This window comes from Aricia agestis, chromosome 3, assembly GCF_905147365.1.
Source record: "Aricia agestis chromosome 3, ilAriAges1.1, whole genome shotgun sequence".
NCBI classification, from domain to species: Eukaryota; Metazoa; Arthropoda; class Insecta; order Lepidoptera; family Lycaenidae; genus Aricia; species Aricia agestis.
Window position 1 is genome coordinate 16,517,761 of NC_056408.1, and position 22,563 is coordinate 16,540,323.

General features: G+C 35.1%; 2 protein-coding genes across 3 annotated transcripts in view; one reads left to right on the plus strand and one right to left on the minus strand.

Moving 5' to 3' along the window:
- The window catches only part of LOC121725651 (sorting nexin-7-like), a 147,598-nt gene extending 144,744 nt beyond the window's left edge, over positions 1-2,854 (plus strand). Inside the window, exon 10 of the mRNA XM_042112685.1 lies at positions 1,545-2,854. Coding sequence (XP_041968619.1) covers positions 1,545-2,181 — 637 coding nt within the window. The 3' untranslated portion in view covers positions 2,182-2,854. The remainder of the gene's footprint in view (positions 1-1,544) is intronic.
- A 12,536-nt stretch (positions 2,855-15,390) lies between these two features.
- The window catches only part of LOC121725556 (pyridoxal phosphate phosphatase PHOSPHO2-like), a 114,640-nt gene continuing 107,467 nt past the window's right edge, over positions 15,391-22,563 (minus strand). For both annotated transcript variants that reach the window (XM_042112567.1, XM_042112568.1), the window contains one exon: positions 15,391-15,583. In XM_042112567.1, the coding sequence (XP_041968501.1) occupies positions 15,425-15,583 (159 nt within the window). In that variant the 3' untranslated portion in view covers positions 15,391-15,424. The remainder of the gene's footprint in view (positions 15,584-22,563) is intronic.

A 22,563-nucleotide genomic window follows, 5' to 3' on the forward strand; every position in this document is an offset into this window, starting at 1 on the left:
AAATTGTGTTTGACTTTGAAGTTAAAAAAATTCCTCTTCCAGTGTCGGCACTATGACGTCTCTTTTGCTTCATCTGCTTGGCATACTCGTGATATTCAGCAATGGCTTCATCCCCATGTTTTCTTTTTAAATGGTTAAAAAAGTTTGACGACGAGTTTGGACAACCTTTAATTTTTATAATTTTAGGTTCACACTTCACACATATCATCAGAATGCTTTTTCCATTCGAAGATGAAGAGTCATACTTAAAAAACTTGCCATCTAACAAAGTTAATGTAGTTTTTACATCTCGACCAATCGACTGAAAATCATCCTGAGAGTCCAAACTCTCTAACTCCAAAGTTTCGATGAACAAACCACACACTTTAAAGATCCAAAAATACCACAATATAATACTTGTGATTTGATTAGCCGCACCGCTCTGGTAAACAGATTTCAAATAACTGGGGAGAGTACCCAGAATATTAGCAATTTTACCAAAACACGCTATTAGTTCGCAATGATCTTGTAGTCATCACGATAATATTAATGGAAAAATATTATAAACAAAGTAGACACCATGGTAACCGATAACGGTTACCATGGTGCATAGTTGTCAAAGATAATGTTTTCGTGTTTGAGATTCAATAAAAAAAACTACTATTCATAGTCAATTTGATCACAGACTTCAACCATAAACCAAATCATGAGTATAATATGCTTGTCATTCAAAAAGGTGGAAGTGTGCACATTGGTGTGTATAATGTTTTATTTATTAAAAATGTATAAAAAAGCATAATAATTTTAAAACAATATTTAGCTCGATGCACTCCTTCTCTATATAAACTATCACTATTCGATTTCATTTCCGCATTTTTCGTAAAAATGGGTCCAAAGTTTTGCGCTCGCGTATTAATATAGAGTTATTTAAAATAACGAATAAAATCACGAATAATTTATTTGTAGGAAATTTATTTACGAATAATTTATTCGTGAATTTTTCTCGAGTAATTATATTGCGAATAAAATTTTATTCGAATAATTATCTAGATAACAAGTTATTCGAATAATGCCCAAGTCTGCTATGGGGTAGCGAGTCGATTTGCCAAGAGCGGCAAAAATGAGGGCCCGCAAAATTGACTTTTTCCTATCTTCCAACATAGCCATAAGCCATCCGCCAACTCAGAGAATTTTACCTTCTACCTTCAACCTATTCAGGTTGGATAGTGGGAAAATTTACGTAATTTCCTTAAAGGTGCTCCCTCACCGCGAGCATTCAATTGTAATGGAACATTATACCCTCACTGATGTAATACTCGACTTTGTAACGTTACATTACAAGCGAATGCTCCCGGTAAGGGAGCACCTTAATAATATTCCCCCCTTTTACCTCCCAACAAAATTAGCCTATGGTTTACATGGTTTTCTGTATGTAAAGGGTTGCGAAAATTATATTTGCTCGAAGCGGCTAAAAAGATAGATCGGGCCCTTGATAGGTCAATGTAAAAACTCCACGATATGTGACCGGATATTGAAAATATTATATTATAAAATTCTTTTTTCAGGTTAGAGCAAGCATCAGAGGCATTGCGTTCTGAGTTATCAGATTGGACTCCAAAAACGAGGGCAGAGGTCAAGTCCATCCTTCTAGATCTGGCAGATAGACAGGTGAATCTACACACGCAAACCTTGATAGGCTGGGAGAATGCCTTGAAACTTTCCACAGAGGACATATCACAAATGTTCAAAACCGTGTCAAAAACTGCAGTACAAAACTTATCACCATCCAAATGTAGATCCATTGTCACTCCGAATGAGACAGAAAGAGACTTAGACGAGTTCGACATAGATGAAGACTCAGACATACAGGATAGGACACAGGATGACAGGTATGTGACTCTAGATGTGCAAAACTCCGCAACTGAAGACGAAAATGTTAACGAAAGGATTCACAATGAGAATGTCGTGAAAACCAGTGATCTTAATTCCAACATTCCCAAAGATTTCTCCGACGATACTAGAGGTCACAATGGAAGGACTAAGAGTGATTTGAACTTGGACGTTTCCGAAGTCGATAACCTTAATATTCATGACGCGGTGGAGGACGGCAATATAGATTCTATGTCCAGAGAGGAGAGTTCAAAATCTGAATCGAAATTCTCTGATCCGCTCCAAGAATTTTCCGATGTCGACTTATCATGACTTTGTGATACTCTATTTTGTAACGTTTTGAAGTCATTTTAACCAAAAATAGTTGTAGGTTCCGCTTTCAAAAACAAGTTAAAAATGAACTTTGACCTTTTATATCTAACGTTACACATTACATTTGACTACTAGTAAAACTCGAGTAAAGTAGATACGTATTACCAATAGAAGCTAATGGTTCTTCCATTTTTATTGTTTTTTTTGATGTTGCGGATGTAATTGAACTGTTTCTGATGTTTTTTTTTACTATGGTTTATCTATTGACTTGGAGTTTTTATCAACTAACTAGGTGAGTCGAACTTCGTATCAGTTTCCGCAATCAAAACAAATTAAGGAGCCGAGATTTTATGGTCGCACCCAGGGACGTGAAATATTAAATAAACTTTAATGAAGAGTTTAAAAAAATCAGTTTGATATTTCTGAGTACGACCGTAAGACCTCGTGCTCGCTGTCGACAGAAATGTCTCTGGAACTTTATATTCTGATTATCGCGACACTAGCGTATGCCAAGTAGGATCTACTTGTCCCCAAAATATGACAGTTTGTTTGTTAAGTCAAGTACATAATATTATGCCTTGATCACATTCACCGTGTGGTGAGGCAGTGCCAAGCACATCTATACCAATACATACCGTTTCTGGCCGAGTGCTTAAGGCTGAATTAAGTCTTACTGTGATAGCGCGGCGATCTGCCCTTATATTTCATAAATTTTGCTGTCGGTGCGTCATGGTCAGCGTGAGAAAAAATCAGCCTAAAGGTGGCTTTCCGATGTGGTGGTGACCGACAAAAATTCAAATTAATTGCTGCTTTCTGAACTGGACTTTCTTAAATTGACAATTGGCGGACCTAAGTAATTTGGTCTAGTTAAGTCTAGGTTAAGCCTAGGTCATAAAGCGGCATTTTGTTTGATTTTAATCGGTTGCAGTGCCGCGTAGATAGTAAAGCCACCTACTTTACAACTTACAAGTACTTTATTATTTTTTTGTATATAGTGAGTATAGCAAAGCGCGCCACCACGGCAAGTGCGCCATATAAAAATCAAAACATTTTTATTTCAGGCATCAGAGGCCCATGTGACAGATACCTTAAATGTAACATAATATAATAAATACCTTGCGCGCAGTGTCGTCTTCTTCTGGATGTAGTCCACGACGTCCTCGACATCCATGTACCCAGTGCAGGCGGGATATGTACAGGGGCAATGCGGGGACCTCGCTCCGCAGACGCAGCTCAGGCACAAAGGGTGCGGTGCCGCGATGTTTGCAAGCGTTGGGCTTCTTCTTCTCCACCAGTATGAAGCCCTCCTCATCGCACCTCCTGCTCTCGTCTTTGCCAGGTCGAGAACATTATTATTCCATACTGCTAATTGGAAAACTCCAATCAGCAGTATGGAGGTGTACTTGTCGAGGTGGCGCGCTTTGCACTATTATACTGAAAATTACAACGCGTATGGCAATGTTACGTAAATTGTTATTAATCTTAAATCCAATCCATCTTGTAAACAAGAAGTATGTATGTATATTGTATTTAAAAATATATATATCTATTATAGGTATCACTTCATATTTTATTGGAAATAGTAACTGTAATATTCTAGAATCTAGATCCTTAATGCACTATTTGTAGGTATCATTACGTAAAGTGAGATCTTGTAAAATTTTTGTATTGCAATATTGTACTTAGTAAGTTAGGTAGGTACCATAGTAACTTATTTGTAAAATAAACCGCTAAAACGTTTCCGGTGTGATTATTTATTACCTTTAACACTTATAGAGGTTGAAACAGAAAGTGATTGTACTTTAGGGTGTGTATCTATGTGTCCGTTGTACAATCACATAAGACTATTTCTCAAAAAAGTGTCCCGTCAGGAAATTGTCAAGAAATCAGTTCGTCAAGAAACGTCAGGAAATTATCGATACTAAGGATGGCATTATACCAAAAAGTTAAGGAATCAAGTAACGTAAAATGAAACACTTGTTCTAGTCTCATAGTAATTATTTAATTAAATTTAAGTTTAAAAAAACATATAAGTTTTAAAAAAATATAAGGGTGGGTTGCACCAGAGGCGTGGTTAAAGTTAAACTTTAACCCAAACTTTAACCTTTACTTCGACCACGGAATTTGACAGATGTCTGTTGCGTTTAATTTTTTGTTAAAGCTACAGTTACAGTATAAAATTTGAATTATCCATAAAAATCGACAGGAAAAATATTTATTATAACAACACTGTGATCCATTGTAAATTTACACGAAAAAATTTCGTTAGTAGTTAGTTTGAGCGGTTAAGTATAGTTTTCACAGAGCCAGTACTGGCTGCCAATAAGACTGGCAGCCAGTATTGACTTGGTATATGCCACGTGTGAACAGTTTTTCAAGCCAGGCCAAACTGTTCACACGCGGCATATACCAAGCCAGTACTGGCTGCCAGTCTTATTGGCAGCCAGTACTGGCTCTGTGAAAATTAAACTTTAATGGTTATCGTTAGATATGGCATCCTTAACCAAAGATTTGACATTTTGCACAGTTATAATTAAAGTTATAGTTATAGTTAAAGTTACAGTTATAGTTAAAGTAAGTTGGTGCAACGCACCCTAAGGAGGCAGGGTAACATATTTAAATTTCTTTTACATTAATGTCAGCAGGAAAAATGTAGTAGTTTCCTTCTTTTTTTTGGTTGGCTAAGAAATTCGACAATATCTCTATTTTCGATTATTGAAATATCATTTTTTATGGCAACATAAATGTTTTTCATCTTTTTGGACGACTTAAACCCTTGCACTACAATTTTGCCGTGTGACATATCTTCGATCCTGCAAACAAAACGATATTCTTTATTTTTCTTACTGGAAAATCTAGCCAGTACAAATTTTCCGGACTTCATGATTGCAAGTGCATGTTCCTCATCAAATCCAGGTATTTCGTTTACATTATGTTTCATTACGTCGTCAAGTAGTTCGCTTTCTTCATTATCAATCTCCATTTCAAGTTTTTCTTCCTTTTCAGATCCAGGTGTTCTGCTTTTGTTATGTTTTATTTTGTTGTCAGGTAGTTCTCTTTCTTGTTTTTCAGTCTTCATTTTAAATCTTTGTTCCTTTTCAGATCCAGGTATTTCGCTTACATTGTGTTTCATTATTTCTTCAGGTAATCTTCCTTCTTCTTTATCAGTCTTCAGTTCAAGTCTTATTCCCTTTTCAATTGTTTCAGTCTGTTCTTGTGTTGACTTTGGTAAAGTCTTAGTTTTCAATTCTTGTTCTGGTATAGTAGTCAGCCGAACTGGTGATGTCATTTTTAACTTTAATTTACCTGTTTTTTCGTCTAAGATTTCGTTTAAGATGACGGTAACTATTAGACAGAATTTTAATTTTTGAAACTCTTAACATTTTCTTTGGTGTGACTAGTATTTGGTTTTGGTTTTTGCTCTATGTTTTCTTTATGGCTGCTATCTTCAAGTTGGCTATTCCATGGTGAAGTATTTTTTTCATAATTCGTTTCAGTGTGATCTCTTCCGAAAATGTGTTTTCGTCGTCAAATGCAGCCTCGTCGAGGTCTGAACTCGCATATGTGATATCAATATCACTTTCAGAGGATTCTGATTGGGTATGATTGGACTTTTTACGTTTTCTCTTTATGCTTATTCCCTTATTTTCTTCAAGTCTTCTTTGTTGAGTAACAGTACATTTATTATCAATAAAATGGTGCAATTTTACCTGATGGCACTTACAGAGTCCTTTCATCATTTCAGGACCACAAAAGCACGAAACGCATCTGTAATATACTGCAGCGTACTCATTTTTTGTAATTATTTGATGAACGTTTATTGTGCCTGTTACCGCTACAAAACTCAATGGTATCGCCTCTTGTATGGTACGAACTGCTTCCTCCGTGATGTAAAAAAGCTTAACTTTTGATTTCTGTGCTTGTAGGATGTTGTAGGCTGCTTTTGAATCTGGTATGTCATTGCCATAGGCTACTAACTGGTCTAGTTTTCTTTTGATCGATCCGCCAACTCCATCCGCAGGCCCCTTGCCATGAGAGGCTTCGAAAAAATTCCATGTTGCATATTCAAAAACACTTTCAGACATCATTTTAGACAAAAAGAAATTCTTCTTTTGTCTATATTGGGTTGTGGGCCCATCCGAGAAAAAATGAATAACTCTTAACATGGGGCAAATACTTTTGGCGTAATCAATGACGGGATTCAAATGGGCCCATATAGCACCGGGATCGTGGGCAGTTGATGGAGAAATAGTACAGAATGATGTTGGTTGACTGTCTTTGGTATATATAACTCCCGTATGTAAACTGAATTGATTTTGACTAGAGCCAAAGTGTGCTGATTGAACTTGCTCCGACAATTTACACGTATAATTTTCGGAGAAGTCACATATTATCGCTATTTCATCATGTCTTAGATTCTCAGTGCAGTTTTTGAACTTTCCGTACTGGTGTAGTATATTGTAGTAATGTTTTTTGAATAAGTTTAGCTCCTGTTGAAAATCTGAGACAAGCTCTTTAATATTGCCAGTAACCAATTCCTTAGTCACTTTCTTGGTGATCATTTCTTTAGGTCCTTCTTTAGTGGCTTTAGTGTATGAATGTTTTTTTAATACCCATTTAAACCATTGTACCTGCTTATCTTCATCAAATTTTTTTATATCTATCACTTTGTTTTTGCATGTGATGCGCGTGGAATGCATGCAATCTTTAGAACTACTATCACACGCAATCTGTTTAACGAGCTCGGAAAGGTTGTCGGTATCTATTAAACGAAGTACTTTCAATTTGTTGGCTTTAAAAGACAGATTTGAATGTCTGGTACAGGCACATGTGTTTCTGTCATTGATGTTTGGTCTTTGTACATAAAAGGGTTTCAGTCTTGTAAAAGTTGCATATGAAAGTTTCCCTCCTTCTTGTTTGTACTTCATATGCAATTTTAGCATGGAATCAATAAGGTAGCGTTTTTGTTTTTTTATTTTTGTGTTTTGTCTTGGTCTCCTGCTTTCCAGCTGTTGCTCTGCTGACGTCATCTCGACAAAAGAAGGATTCAATTTCTGCGGCATGAAGAGTCTGAATTCGCGATATGTTGTTAATTGGTTCTCTTTTTCTGATTCGATTGATACCCAATTTGGCTGACATTTTGTTTTTCATTTTATATCTACGAATTATATCATTAGCCCGTATATCTCTTGTGCCACCTGCTGAGCGTATCTGTTCGTTTCCAACGCAATTAACTCCATAAACTGACGATCCCATATAGACACGAATGAGATATTCGTTCGTTATAATATGGTTCGTCATGTGGAATTGTTGGACCGTTACTTCCGGAAAATGTTTCCCTCCTCGATTCTGGTGGAATTGGAGGATTTGCAAACGTTTTCCAAATTGGTAAAAGCTATTTGGCTGGTACGTCTCCGTCGACCCACCATCCACCCCAGCAGGCGCTGTGCTACTGTGCCTACTAGTAGCGGGCGTATTGATAATTGTGGGAACTGGTGCAGGCTCATCATCATCGTCGTCAGATGGTGTCTCCATAATGCTTCTATAAGCCCTCGGAATCAATGGAGTCACCTCGCTCTCACCCTCGCTCTCGTCAGAGCTTTCATCGCTTCCTGTAACAAATAATTAATAGGCTTGGATATTTGGTCTCCACCAGGTTATGAACATGGTCTGACAAATTCAAAAGTTTCAACCGAGCTAAAACTAGTTGCTACTAACCTTATATGTAATTCAAAGATTATATTATCATCATCATTTAAGATCTGACGGGGGCGAGGAAGAGATCGCACTATCGGCGACCGAGATGGCGTGCTCGTTGTTTGGCTACATTCGACAAATCAAAAACAAAATAGTTTTGTAGTTGGTACTTATTCTCTTTAGATGTAAGAAAAAAAAAAGAAGCCAAGATACGTACATTGATGGCGAGGGCGGCATTGTCGAAAAGTTTTGTAGTTGGTACCTATTCTCTTTAGATGTAAGAAAAAAAAGGAAGCCAAGATACGTACATTGATGGCGAGGGCGGCATTGTCGATGGAGAGCTCGGGGCTAATTAGAAACATTCGACAAACCTAAAACAGAAAAAATTGTAGTTGGTACCTATTCTCTTTAGATTTATTTATTTAGATGTAAGAAAAAAAAGGAAACCAAAATACATACATTGACGGCGAGGGCGGCATTGTCAATGACGAGGGCGGCATTGTAGATGGCGAGCTCGGGGCTGATTGGAAACATTCGACAAACCTAAAACAAAAAAATTGTAGTTGGTACCTCTTCGCCTTAGATTTATTTATTTAGATGTAAGAAAAAAAAAGGATGCCAAGATACATACGTTGCCGGCGCGGGCGGCCTCGCTGATGCAGCAGACGCCAAGCACTCACCAACCACAACTCATCGATGGCGTCCTCGTGGCTGATTGGCCACATTCCAAAATCCTGAAACAATAATCTGTGTAGTTGGTCCCTATCTTTTTAGAGATAAAAAGAAAAAATGAGGTGCTGTGTTTCTTTTTAAGATCTAGACCTACAAAATGATTTATTTGTAATTATACTTGCAAGTTATGACAGTAATATGTATGTACAACTAACTTTAAATAAAACTAGGTACTTACCGTTGCCACACGCGCACTCGCTTGGGGTGAAGGGGAGTTTCAAGCCCCTCACCGATCGGCATATCCGATATATCGACTATAGTAAGCCTATATAAAGGACAACTAATTTTTCTGAAGAGACGGTCCCCGTGACGAAATAATGGGCGATTGGTTGCTTATACTGTACATGTAAGCCTTGTATCATAAAAACGAGAGCATGATCAGCGATTCTATTTGACCTTTCATCATTACCATAATCCTCATAACCATCGATCCTGTCAGATGCTTTATTATAAATATATCAGTCGTTTTTTAGCGCCATCTCGTCAAAAACAATCGGCCCCTAGACAATCTTATTGCTCCTCAATCTTATTGCGCAATATCACGTATTGTGCACTAGATGACGCCCGCGACTCCGTTGCGCCAAAACTCGTTTATCGCGGCGGAACCGTACATTTTTTCGGGATAAAAAGTATCTCCAATTCCATGCTAAATTTCGGTTCGGTGGTTTAGGCGTTCAAAACTGATTCATATCTTCTCTCTTTCTATAACCTGAATTATAGTTTACCACTGTAATATAGAATAGAATAGAATAGAATACGTTTATTTATTCCAACACACAACATATACAGAATAGAAAATAAAAAATTAAAAGGACTTAAGCTATGTACAATTATAATTATAGGTATATGTTATGTGATGTCAAAAATTGGCCCCAGCTCAGCTATACGCAGCAAGCAAGCTTGCTGCACTGGTATTCTGCAGGGGCCAAAGAGTGACTTCACAACATAACATGCAGGGATAAACAATAAATAATTATGACTACAACAGCTACAACAGTAAAAATAATAGACAGAAAAAAGAAAGAACAAAGAAATAACATTACTTACTATAAATAAAGATACGTGACAGGTGTACAAGCATAAAAAAAAAAAAAAAAAAAAAAAAAAAATATATATATGTGTATCTTTGAATGAAAGTGCAATAGGGATGATGACAAGGTCAAAGATTAGCGAATTTCGTTATTAAAATAAAGAAATCACGTTAAAAAATAAGTGTTCCCAAAATTTCAAAATTTCATTTGTATTTTTTTGTTATTTATGCGCCTTCAAAGTTGGATATTCAAGTCGATTTTTTTTTCAATTAAATTTCTTAATATTTGTATACAATTCGATAACTTATGCAATTAAAAGCAACTTTTGTTATGAAACCACTTTCATAAACGCAATATTTAACCTGTTGAACAAAGTTGTCTCCTGATGCGTACAAACTACGAAAGACTGACGTCATACTTTCGTAGCACTTTGTATGGAGCGTTTCGGGCAGGTCTTTTTAATGAGGTATTTGAACTGTCATATCTTGGTGAATTTTTAAGCTATCAGAGTCATTATTTCAACGATGTTTCTATTTTTTAAGTGTCTTTCAATTACCGATAAGAAAAAAAAAAAAGTCATCATGCCTATTGTGTTTATGTACTTAGCTTTTAACTTACAATAGAACAGATTACCTGTAATATCATGAGCATCAATATTTAAACATTTCCCGTGCGATAAACGAGTTTTGGCGCGTATCGTTTTGTTTAAATATATTTTGCTTTCAATTTTAAAATATATCTTAAACATTAGTACTAAAATTTTACTTACCGTAGCTTGTTGGTGGGAAATCTTGCTAATAAGTAGTTTTCTTCATCGATATTACGTCCCATTCAGTTTTTCACACTTTTTGTACTTTTTCTGACTCATTTTAACAAAATTTTTAGGTTTATTTTAATACAAAAGCGAGTTTAACAATTATTGTGCTAACACGGAGAAGATTTTTCTGAATCTATCCAAATTCAAATAAATTTAAAAATCGCGACAAACATTGGCGGGAAACGCTTACTTAATGTTAGAAAGAGTACACACTATTTATGAGCGAGACAACTATATTTGAATTACTATTTAATTTAAGCACCTCGTTTAAAGGTACCTAATTTTTTTTTGTTCGGAACTTTCGTCCACCTGATTTTGAGGAAAAGAGGCCAAAAAATCACGTTCATTGGATGGGTAATGAGAGCTTCCCGTAAATATTTATTTGTGGAGTGAAGAAACTTAATGAAATGAATAGAAGGTGACTTTATGAAGTGTGTCTGTCAGTCTGTGACCTCTTCACACCCAAACTGTTTGATGATTGTTCTTAAATTTGGTATGGAGATTTGTTTGAGTCCCGAAAATAGACACGTCTGTCCGTCTGTCTGTCCGTCCGTCCGTCCGTCTTTCTGTCTGTCTGTTAGACAGCTATTAGAATAGCCACTTAACCTCCGCACAATAAGTTGTACCCTATACTTAGTTAATGGTTTTTTTTAATTATAAAATTGTGGCCGTCTATGGACTGTTCGTCCATATCCTTTTTTTGTTATTTTATTATTTAGATTTTTCGCACCAAGGATAATTGAAATAATATTATGAATTTTAACTAATTGTGGTCCATCACGGCATGGACACTTTTTTTTTCTTTTTTAATATAAGTAATATATACTTACTTAGTAGAATAGACTATAATATATTAAGTATACATATAATAAATAAATATATATTTATTGTTTTATAAATTACATAATAATAATATTAATGTTTTGTACGGTGAGGTCCTAGTCGGTGTGGCGGCCAGTAGGTCCGACATTTTCCGATTTCCTTAGATTTTATGCTGCTCCACCCTTTGCCTTTAGATGTTGTGACATTGGCTTGGTGGAGAGGGGTCACTCAAGCTGGGTGGAGTTTCTAGGGTGTTAAAGAGATATCGTTCTGTGTCGAATCTACCCGCCATGTGGCTTAGGACTTTATCGTTCCTGTCTTTTATAGCCATTTTTATGTTATAATCTTTTATGTGTTCGGTTGACACCTCCGTGGCTCTTTTTATAGTTAATGGTTGGAAATACACTTGTGTTATACCTACCGTATTATTCCAATGACTCCTGATGGTAGTTGCTTTTTCCATTCGCTTGGATTTTCTTTGCTTTATTCGACTGATACTCAACAAGCCTTAGGGGCTATTTTCACACTTCCTGCTAAGTTTTAGATAGGCTATCCACAACTTATCTGACGGATGAAGGATCTGCCAGATAAGTTGCGGAAAGCATAATATCCGACACTTATCGGGAAGTGGTGAAACAGGTCCTTAAGGTTGCGAATTGCGATTGAATATAGTCGAATATTATGTATGTTTGAACTAGGAAAGTTAAGGTGTCTACCCTTGCTCGGAAAGTTTTCTTTACAAATAGTAATGATATCCCACCAAAAACATAAATGTAAAAATGGGAGAGCCAAGTTCCAGATCTAAATGAGTGCCAAGTTCTATGGAAATGAAATATTTAGTTCCTATACATACATATTTCACTTATAGGAACCAAATACTGTGTGCAATTAAACCTTCCTGCCAAATTTTGTTATGTTGATCTTTGTTAAAAATAAAAATACATATTTTTTCTTTTATAATCACTCAGTACTAAAATGTTGAAAAATAGCTTACGAAAGTTATCCTAAAAACACTACAATTAATGGACACGACGCGTCGCCCGCGTATGATGTGCCCCCCGCGCACGCGTCTGCCCCCGGGTCACCCCCTCTCATATCTATCGCCCCCAGTGACCGTTCTGCAACGATTTTAAATGGGATAAAATAATATGTCATTAAAAAATAACATCCAAGTTTTTTTTGGTTAAATGGACTCTCCTATTGATACCTAAGTCCTGGATAAAATTTGGCAGGAAGGTTTAATTGCACCCTGTATTTCATTTCCATAGAACTTGGCACTCATTTAGATCTCTATCCTTTTTACGGCGAAGTCCAAAGACAAGAATAATGTTTGTATGGAACTTGGCTCTCCATTTTTACTATTATGTTTTTGGGGGGATGATAATTATTTCGATACCTACTAGTTTTGTGACCAGTAGTATGCAATTGAATGACATACAATTTGGAGCACGCAGCGTTTTCATTCGCTATCCAGGTACCTTTAGGCTTACAAAAAATATCTCAGATACATTTTGTAATTTATAAATAAAACAATTAACTCACTAATATAATTTATTTTTAAATTATGATTTTTAACAGGTGTAAACACTACATTTTCGGACGTTAAAAAACTAAAAATTAATGGTACGGAAGCATCTGCTATCAGAATTACTTTTGTAGTTTTGATATGAGTTTATTATTTCATAAAAGTTGATTATGTATAAAAAATATCGCATCTATTTAAATATTTAACTATTCAACACAACCTTTGGCTTAACTCTATAATACTGAACTGTAAAAAATAATAAGGTTTTATTAAATTATGTATTGACTCTATCAAATTTTTGATCCAAAAATGGATTCGCCGTTAATTTAATTGCTAATGACTCCGACTCAAGGATTTTAATAGCGTCAACACACACAAGTGAACAGGTAATATAATTTGTGCAATAATTTTGTGTTACAATTATGTAAGCTTACTTATGTTTAAAACGCTTTATTATGGTATGTGGATTGTGGATGTGTTCTATCAGCGACCACATAGCCTCTGTTCTATTGATGAATGTTCATTAACTTTATGCCTCGCTAGAAATCGACGATGTGAAACCACGTGTTGCATTTAAAATATGTCACCACTACGCTACGATACGACATTATACCTACAGGGTGTACCGTGTAGCAAAAAGTGATAACACTTTTGGGTGTGTGACATATACTGCATACATTGTATTATTATACCATGTATAGTAGAGTTCATTGTGAAAGTAGCAGCGCTGAAAGAGCATTTTTTGTGTGATTTGTATGGGCAAGCGCCCCAACATCTAAATTGTCGGTACCACTTTCACAGTAAACTCTATAGAAGCGACACATACACATAACACAGTACACACTTTACACTCTTTATAATGTGTCTCGAGACCAGTGTCGCAGCTTTTAATAATGTTATAAATACTTATGCATATTTTATTAAACATTTCAATCTGAGTATAAAAGATTACTGAGAAAAAAAAAATATCGTAAACTCATTCAGCAAAGACTTTGTACTTTATTTGTACTGTTAAATATTGAAAAAAAAAAATACATTTTAGCACTAATAATATAATAATTGTAAACATAATTTCCATTGTAAAATGTTGGCAAACTTACTATAGTGATCTGTAGAAACCGGATTATATGCATTTGCATATTTTAGCCATTCTCAGCGGTAATAGCATATTTTACCTAAGATCTAGTTATGATGAAAATTATCGGTACATTCACAAGTTTTTCACTCACCCCGCGTTCCAAATTGCTACCAAATTGAATAACAATTACAAAACATAAGGGCTATTGAGTAATAGTTGTTACTTTTTACTGCATTTCGAGTGCGGTTCAGTAGCCGTGCGCGTCTTTTAGCTGACAGGTACGATTATAAAATGAAAGAGACAGAAGAACTTCGCGCTCGCCTACAACAAAGTCGTTCCACCAATAATTACGCATAAAATTATATAGATTGTTATATTTTGTTCATACAGTTTGTGAGTTGTGCGTGCTCATTGATCTGCAGTTTAATTTTATTTTTGTGAAATTTGGTGTCTATCTCATGGTACACACCAAATTCCGGAGCTTTTGGTAAGTACAAACACTCCGGAAAAAAATTGTGTCTTCATAGATAGTTACTGACTTTCCTGGGACATTTACATACGACGGAAATGTCTGAATACTGTCGTGTTATTAAAACATGAATAAGTACTTACTTTTTTATTTTTGGGGATTCATAAAATTTGTCATTTAATTTTGCATAATCTGCTAATTTTCTTGCATATTTTAAGCATTTTTCATGCATATGTATTTGCATGGATATAACAAGCTTTTTATGTTGCATATAATCCGGTCTCAGTGATCTATGAATCATAAGTATAGGTGAAGTAAAATTTTGTACCCCATACGTTGAGATGTAGACAATTTTTTGGCTATATTTGATACGTTATAATGATACGGAACCCTTCGTGCGTGAGTTCGACTTGCTCATGGCATTTTCCTTATCGTCTATATCTATTACATAAGCAGCAGATCATACATCAAAATTGGATGGAAGTAGTTTATTTCACCTTATAATGTGCATGGACTGTATGAAATATGAGATTCTGTTGAAATATCGTCCTAAACACCATAATAATAATTATAATAATTGATAAGCATCACTGTTTGCTTTGCAAATAAACTCTAGACATCTTTGTAAGACATTATTCAACTACAACATTTCTAAAATTTTCTTGTTCGAATCACACCAATGCCTGAAGCTATTCGTATTTAAATGCGATAGATTTAAATGATAGATAGGACGAGGGCACAAACATTTTAGGCCCAAAGTCCAAACCTCACTGGGGCAGAGAAACGTCGCGATGCCTCATGTTGTTTGACTACAGCATATTCAGCTCTATGGTTTAATTATATTAAGGTGAAGATTACTGCTATGAAAATATATTACAACAATTATAGAGATGATTTGGCAAAAATCATGACGCGTTGCTTCGACTCTGCCCCGGAGTTGAGCCTTTATGCCTATGCCATTATAATATTATCGATAAATGAGAATATTATTTTGTTGCACTCACAGACGAGTCGATGTACCTAACTGAAACTCCTATTATCTAATACAATTTGTGGCTAAGTAGTACAGAATTCAACATATCAATTTCGAATTCTCTGGAAAAACTTCTTGTAATATTCTGAATCCGTCAACCCATGGGACGACCTTTGCTTTCATCTGTGGATTTGGACTAGCTGCATCCTTTTTGATCAGGTTGTCCATGGTGTAACCTTTTCTTGGGAAAATGACTGCCTGAAAAAGAAAAATAAACTTAATTATATTGATGGTACGTATAACAATTAATATTGATGGTACGATGAAAATTACAAGGATCACACATGTAGAGAATTAAAGGTTCAACAATTTTGTTATAATTTTTGTAAAAAATAAAATCTAAAGGTAATTATGGTCAAAAATAGCAGGTGGACGAAAGTTTCAAACGAAAAAAAATTGGGTTCCAAAGAATATTATAAACTACACGAGAAAAAAAACGAAGAGGAAGTTTAAAACTTAAAGTTCGATTTTTAGTTTGTGAAAATTATTTTGTAGCAACTCCTACAAAAATTGTAAATTAAGTGGATTATTAATTATTGAAAAACGAAAGGTAAGCCATTGTAAAATTTAAATATAACCGTAAATTGATAAATTGAAGGAAACCATAACTATGTCATAAGTACCATGTTCTAATACGAAGCATGTCGTAGTATTATTTGCATATTTGTACAACAATTTACAACTTAAACCAATGATGTTTATCATAGACTTCAACTATATTAATATGAAAAAGATACATCATTATTATTTCATAGAAAATATAATGTATATCAGTATGCAGTTAATTTGGAATTATATATATACAGGGTGTAACAAAAATAAGTGATAATACTTTAGGGTGTGTACGTGTTCCTTGTAGAGAGTTCTACTTTCACAGCTGCAGCAGCGCTGCAGCAGCGCTGCTACTTTCACAGTAAACTCTCTATAAGGAACACATACACACCCTAAAGTATTATCACTTATTTTTGTTACACCTTGTATATATACATTTTCCAAATTAACTGCATACTGATATATAAGTACATTATAATATTTGAATAATGCTCAATGCAGACATCGAAGATCATTTTTTTTTACGAATGTCCTGTGGACAGATGAGTCAAAGTTTGATAGAGATGGCATCACTAACTACCACAACTCCCATTATTGGGCTCCTAAATCCAAAGGAAACCCTAATAAAAAAATAATAAAAGGGTCACAAAGGAGATTTAGCTTAAATGTATGGATGGGTATAATATCGAATCACTTGGTAGGACCATACTTTCTGCCTGATAATTTGAATGGCGAAACCTATGAAATTTTTTTAAGAGAGGAGTTACCCCTCTTGATGACGGACTTACCAATTTCATTAAGAAGAAACATGTTCTTTCAACATGATGGTTGCCCAGCACACTACCGAAGAAGTGTGCGAGCATGGTTGGATGACAATTATCCAAATCGATGGATAGGAAGAGGCGGACCCATCGCATGGCCGGCGAGGAGCCCAGACATAACGCCGATGGATTTTTATGTATGGGGCCACATGAAAAGCCTTGTATACGACGAAATGACACCGATCGCAAATATCAATATCCTGAGAGAAAAAATTATTAATGCGGCTGACGAAATGAGGAGGAACCTGCGAACTTTAAGAAAAAGAATGCGAATGTGCATAAGAAATGGGGGATGCCATTTTGAAAACGAATTACATAATTGAATAATACAGTTTTTTTGTTTAATTTACAAATGCCCCCTCTGGTACTTTAACTCTTGTAGGGCAGTTTTTTTTAACCTGCTAACAGGTTTATTAACCTACTAATAGTAGATTAATGTTTATTGATCGCTTTTATTAATTGACTTATTTTTTTACTAAAAAAATGGACTTCCGGTGCTCCAGTCTCAAAAAAATCGGCATAAAAGCCAAAAAATTGGGAATTTCGAAAAAAATTCTAAAAATGCAATATCTCCATAACGGTTAGGTTTCGGACCTAATTATATGACCAAATCAATCAGAAATGAGACTTTCCATGTAGCCCTGTATAATACTTCTTAACGCGAGCGAAGCCGCTGGCAAAAGCTCGTTTATAAATAAAATACATAAAAACTGTACTGTAATAAGTACATATTATAATATTGAATATTGCGATGTTTATTTTTTTTCTTCTAAGTCCGACCTCTTGTTACGTAGTTTATATCCTCTTTGAAACATAGGCTTAACCTTAAAAGCCAATATGGCGGCTAACGCACCGGTCGGATTCGGACTCTGGTCACAGAATATACAATTAGTAGTACCTACTTTTAGTAGTAACTTTGTTGTATATGGCAACATATCCCTATTTCAATTAGGGTTTAATAAGGTGATGGTGCTAGCAACATTGTAACATATATGATATAGAAGAGGTTAGAATAAAAAGATGGCTTGCTACAAGAGGACTTTTATTTTCAACTCATATAAAACATGGTGTCAGGTGTAAAAAAACAAAAAATAAATAATAGATGGTGAGTGCCAAATATTCAAGAAAACGACAGGGAGAAACAGAGAGGAGAAAGAAGCAGCCAAAATTGTGTAAAAATATACGCAAAGATGGAGGGCATAAGGCCACCAATAAATCTGATTTTATCAGGGCCATCAGAAAACTTTCATGTGTTTAAAATAAAGTTTTTAAATTACATCGAAGCTGCGGGCTTGACAGAAAAGTCGGAGAAGAGAAAAATAGCGTTGTTTCTGAATTTAGCGGGCGATGAGTGATGACGCCATGGAGGTCTATAGATATCACGTCGATGGAAGATCTAAAGGTAAAGATCTTAGAAAAACGGCTGTGAGGTCACGGAATGGGTCAAGCGGAAGACCGGCGTTGGATACCTGCTAGGTGTGCCAACACTGCCGAGCTTGGTCCAATTTGCGGCTGATTTATTTAGGAATTTTATTGTCATTATTTTGTTGTAATATTATCATAATTTAAGTTATTTTTATTGTATCTTATTGTAATAGTAAGTAATAGCTGCAAATAAATAATTATTCTATTCTATTCTTGGAATTATTTGGAAAGCACATAAAGCTGAGAAAAAACTTAATCGCCAATAGTTATAAATTTTTTAACATGGCGCAAGCCGAAGGAGAGACCTTTGAGCACTATGTAACAGAATTAAAGAAACAAACCAAACTATGCGAGTTCAAAGAAGAAGACAGGCTTGTGAGGGACATGATAGTGGTTAGAATAAAGGACAAAGGTGTACAAGAAAGGTTACTATTTACAATTTTTGACTTGAATAGCAACGGAGCTTCATGCGAAGCGAAATTACTGTCACATCAAAACCTCGAGACCTGTGACGACGAAAGCGCGTCATGCAAGGACGCGTGGCTCGAGTTGCATTGGTCGAATAAGTGGCTCGTCATATGCTGCGATACGTGTACTTAACCAAACAATTGCGACAGTGACGTGTCCTCACATACTATGACGTCATCGGAAATAGTATCGCTGCCACAAGGATGTGTACTTCAGTCGAATAACTTAACGATATACGCGCATAATCGTTACAACAGCCGTTTGAAGTTAGAAGAAGTTGCAAGTACAGCGCCAGTAAACAAAAAAGGAAAATTTAACATACAACTACACTCCAAATCTGTTCCAGTCTACAGCACGTGAAACAAAAATAATCGATAAAGAGATTGCCGAGCAGAAGGAGTGAGAAAAACAATTTCCGTCGCCTATCATAATATCAGCGCATGATATACACCAGTATGTCATTACATACTTATTATTGGTAGCAGCGCTTATTATTGGCATCGTGTGGGTTGTGAGGAAATATCCTCACTGTTTGAAGAAAAAAAGAGCCATCCACTTGTACTCGTACCCACTGAAGATATCGAACTTCAAACATTTCATCGGCGTCCCAACCGACGACTGATGTGACTTGATTTAAGGGCGCTAGCTCGAATGCGCCATTTTTGGAACTACATAACATTAATTATAGCGGCTATACGCGGCATAACATAAATTACAACTTTTTAAACTAAAGTATCACATTGAATTTTTTACTATAATTGCGACTTTTCTTAAAATAATTATTATTAATCTTGGACTCAAATAAGTTCCCTAGAAACTTTATTGTACTATATTCCGTTTTTCATACGATTCCAAGTAGGTGCGATTTCACTAAAGAAATTAAACGCGCTTAGCGCACACTAAACCGGTTTTAAACGTATAAATACGTTTTAAATAACAGTGAATTGCATTTGACCAACATAAACTAAACTCGTTCACAGCAAATTCGATTTTTATCTTCTGAACGCCTAATATTCGAGTTTTAACTTCTTTTTTTTTTAATGAAATAAGGGGGCAAACGAGCAAACGGGTCACCTGATGGAAAGCAACTTCCGTTGCCCATGGACACTCGCAGCATCAGAAGAGCTACCGGTTCGTTGCCGACCTTTTAAGAGGGAATAGGTTAATAGGGTAAGGAAGGGAAGGTATTCCCTTCCCTTCCTTAGGGAGGGTAGAGAGGGGAATAGGGGATTGGGCCTCCGGTAAACTCACTCACTCGACGAAACACAGCGCAAGCGCATCGTTTCTTGCTTTTTTGTTGATAAAATAACGAAACTAGACTCCAAAATGATAAAACAATGTAAAATCATCGCGTGACGTTACATAAACTTAGATTTATTAATCGTGATTAAAAGAAGATTATGAAATCCATTTGAAACAAAACGAGATTTACATCCCAGTAGGAACGCGTTCAATGAGATCTACTACTAAATCGTTTGTTTGGGAAACATTGTTAACATAGCACGTAATTTGCCAACATTTAGGTATGTATATTAAAAAGATAGTATTTAATCGAGTGACTGTAAATTACAGTTTTAGGTGTCAAAATTACTAAATTTGGGTTATAGAATTACTATTTGAGCGACTGAGAGTGAGTGACGAGAAATTAACAGAACAGCAGCTTAGAAATTATTTATTTGAGTTACTTAAAATACAAAATGAGCAGCTTTATAATTTTTGAGCGACCTAATATCTGTTTGAGTGTCAACGTTACGTCCTGCATTTATTTCAATATTTGGCAAATATAATTTTTATACTGAGCGGCATTTTATCTTAAATGAAGTGTTTCGAATACCAAAAACCCCGTTTAAATATAAAAATCATTAATAAACTACACAAATTATAATCCTTAACAGAACGTTAAAGAAATGGGTAAAATTTTAATGGCGACCTATACCAAAAAAAAAACAACTGGCTTTAATTATGATTCGACGTATATTCGAGTAGGAGCCCCGCTACACGGGGCTCCTACTTCTGGGTGGTTTACAAAAAAATAACCACGATGGCTAATTAGCTCAGCCATCGTGGTTTCATCTAACCTAACCCAAAAAAGTCGTATTGGTCAGCAGCACCACTCACCTGACTGCAACGATTCGTCGCCCCGCCTCTATTCGAATTCGCACGCATTTAACAATATGTAGTTTTCATTAAAACACGTATCAAAATATAAAATATAAAGCCTCAAATAGAATATCAGTAACCAATTATTATTAATAAAGCAGCTCACAAAAGTTTGCTCAAAATGATCGTTTTAGTAGCTCGTAATAAATAACCTCACTTAGAAAAATTGAATCTATATTTAATATTGAAGTTGCCCGCTATGTATTTCCAGTCGCTCACTTAGTAATACAGTCGCTTGGATAGAATTTTAATATCTGAAATAGATTAATCGCAATCCACATTTTGTAAGCTCGTTTTGGATTTTATTATACTTAAATCAATATTAGTCGTAAGTTTAGTTTATTTTTCACTTAGTCCAATTAATACCGCTCATGTTATTAAAACAGTATGTTCATCATCAGTCGCAAAGTAATTTTTTATTCGCTCGTTTTATTATTTTCCTATTAAAAAGGCCTGCGTTTGTCGTAGAAATTAAATTCAATAATATAATTTCGATAACAATAAGTTTAGACAATTTAATGAAAATAAAACGAAGTGCTAATTTTTGATTTAGGACACGATTAAATAGATGGTGGCAAACTGAGCCGGGGCCTCGCTGACAAGCAAGCACGAGTTAACTGCGAAGTTTACTGAACGACGCATGAGTTTCGGCGGGGCCGAAACCGAAACTATGGCCGAAACTAGATTTTTTGGCCGAAACTGGCCGAAACCGAAAGTTCGGTCGGTCACTAATAAAAACACATAGTGGACTCTTATTGAAGACAGTTGAAACTTTCAACTTTGGGTACAATTTTTTAAAACGCCAAATGCGAATTTATATTCGGAAGTGCTGAAAATTGCGCAATATTTTTTTGCATTCCGGCGCATAATGTCAACGCGGAGAGGGTATTTTCATTGATTACACAACAATGGACTAAAGAAAGAAATTTACTAAGCGTAGAAACAATTTCTTCACTAATTAAAATTAAATTCAATTTCCAACAATACAGCTGCACTGATTTTTATAAATTACTTTTAAAAAGGGAAGATATTCTAAAAGCTGAGGAAAACGCTTCAATAGCTAGATAGACAAATCGTGTACCTAATTTTGAGCGCAATAATGGCTTTTTATTTATGTAGTTAAAGTTATAATTGTTTTCATTGAGTAATAACTATTTAAAATACGGTTGTTGATCAAAACTTGAAGTTGATGAAAATGAGTGTAGGATTATTATTATTTTTTTAATTTTAATAATGTAACTTACATTGCTGTAGGTTTTAAAGTTTAAAAATGTTCTGTTTTGTTGTTTAATATTAAAGAAGACTGAATTTAGTTTATTTTCTGCTAAAAAAGGTATATTTTGTTATATAAATAACTGCTGATAAAAAGTAAAGCAGATAATTATTATAAAACTATAGAAAAGACAGAAGAGTTACCTCGAAAATTGTAAGACTGAATACTGAATGGTCTAATTAGTTTTAAGATTTTAGTTCATTAAATATATGTTTTTGTTTAATATTTTAATAAGGTTTTGTTTTCTTATTTCAAGAATTTAAAAAGCTGATTTATATAAACAATTTGTAACAAATTGTAATATGATTCTGTTTTGTTAAAATAATGAATGAGTAAAAAAGGTGATTTATGACATTTTCAACTGTTTTTTTTACTTACATTGAATATTTTTAAAAGATATTGTTGATATATCCGGCTTTCGGACTCCAAAATCCGGGGTTTTCATGCGTCTTGTCCTGTTTTCCAAATTTTAGAGATGG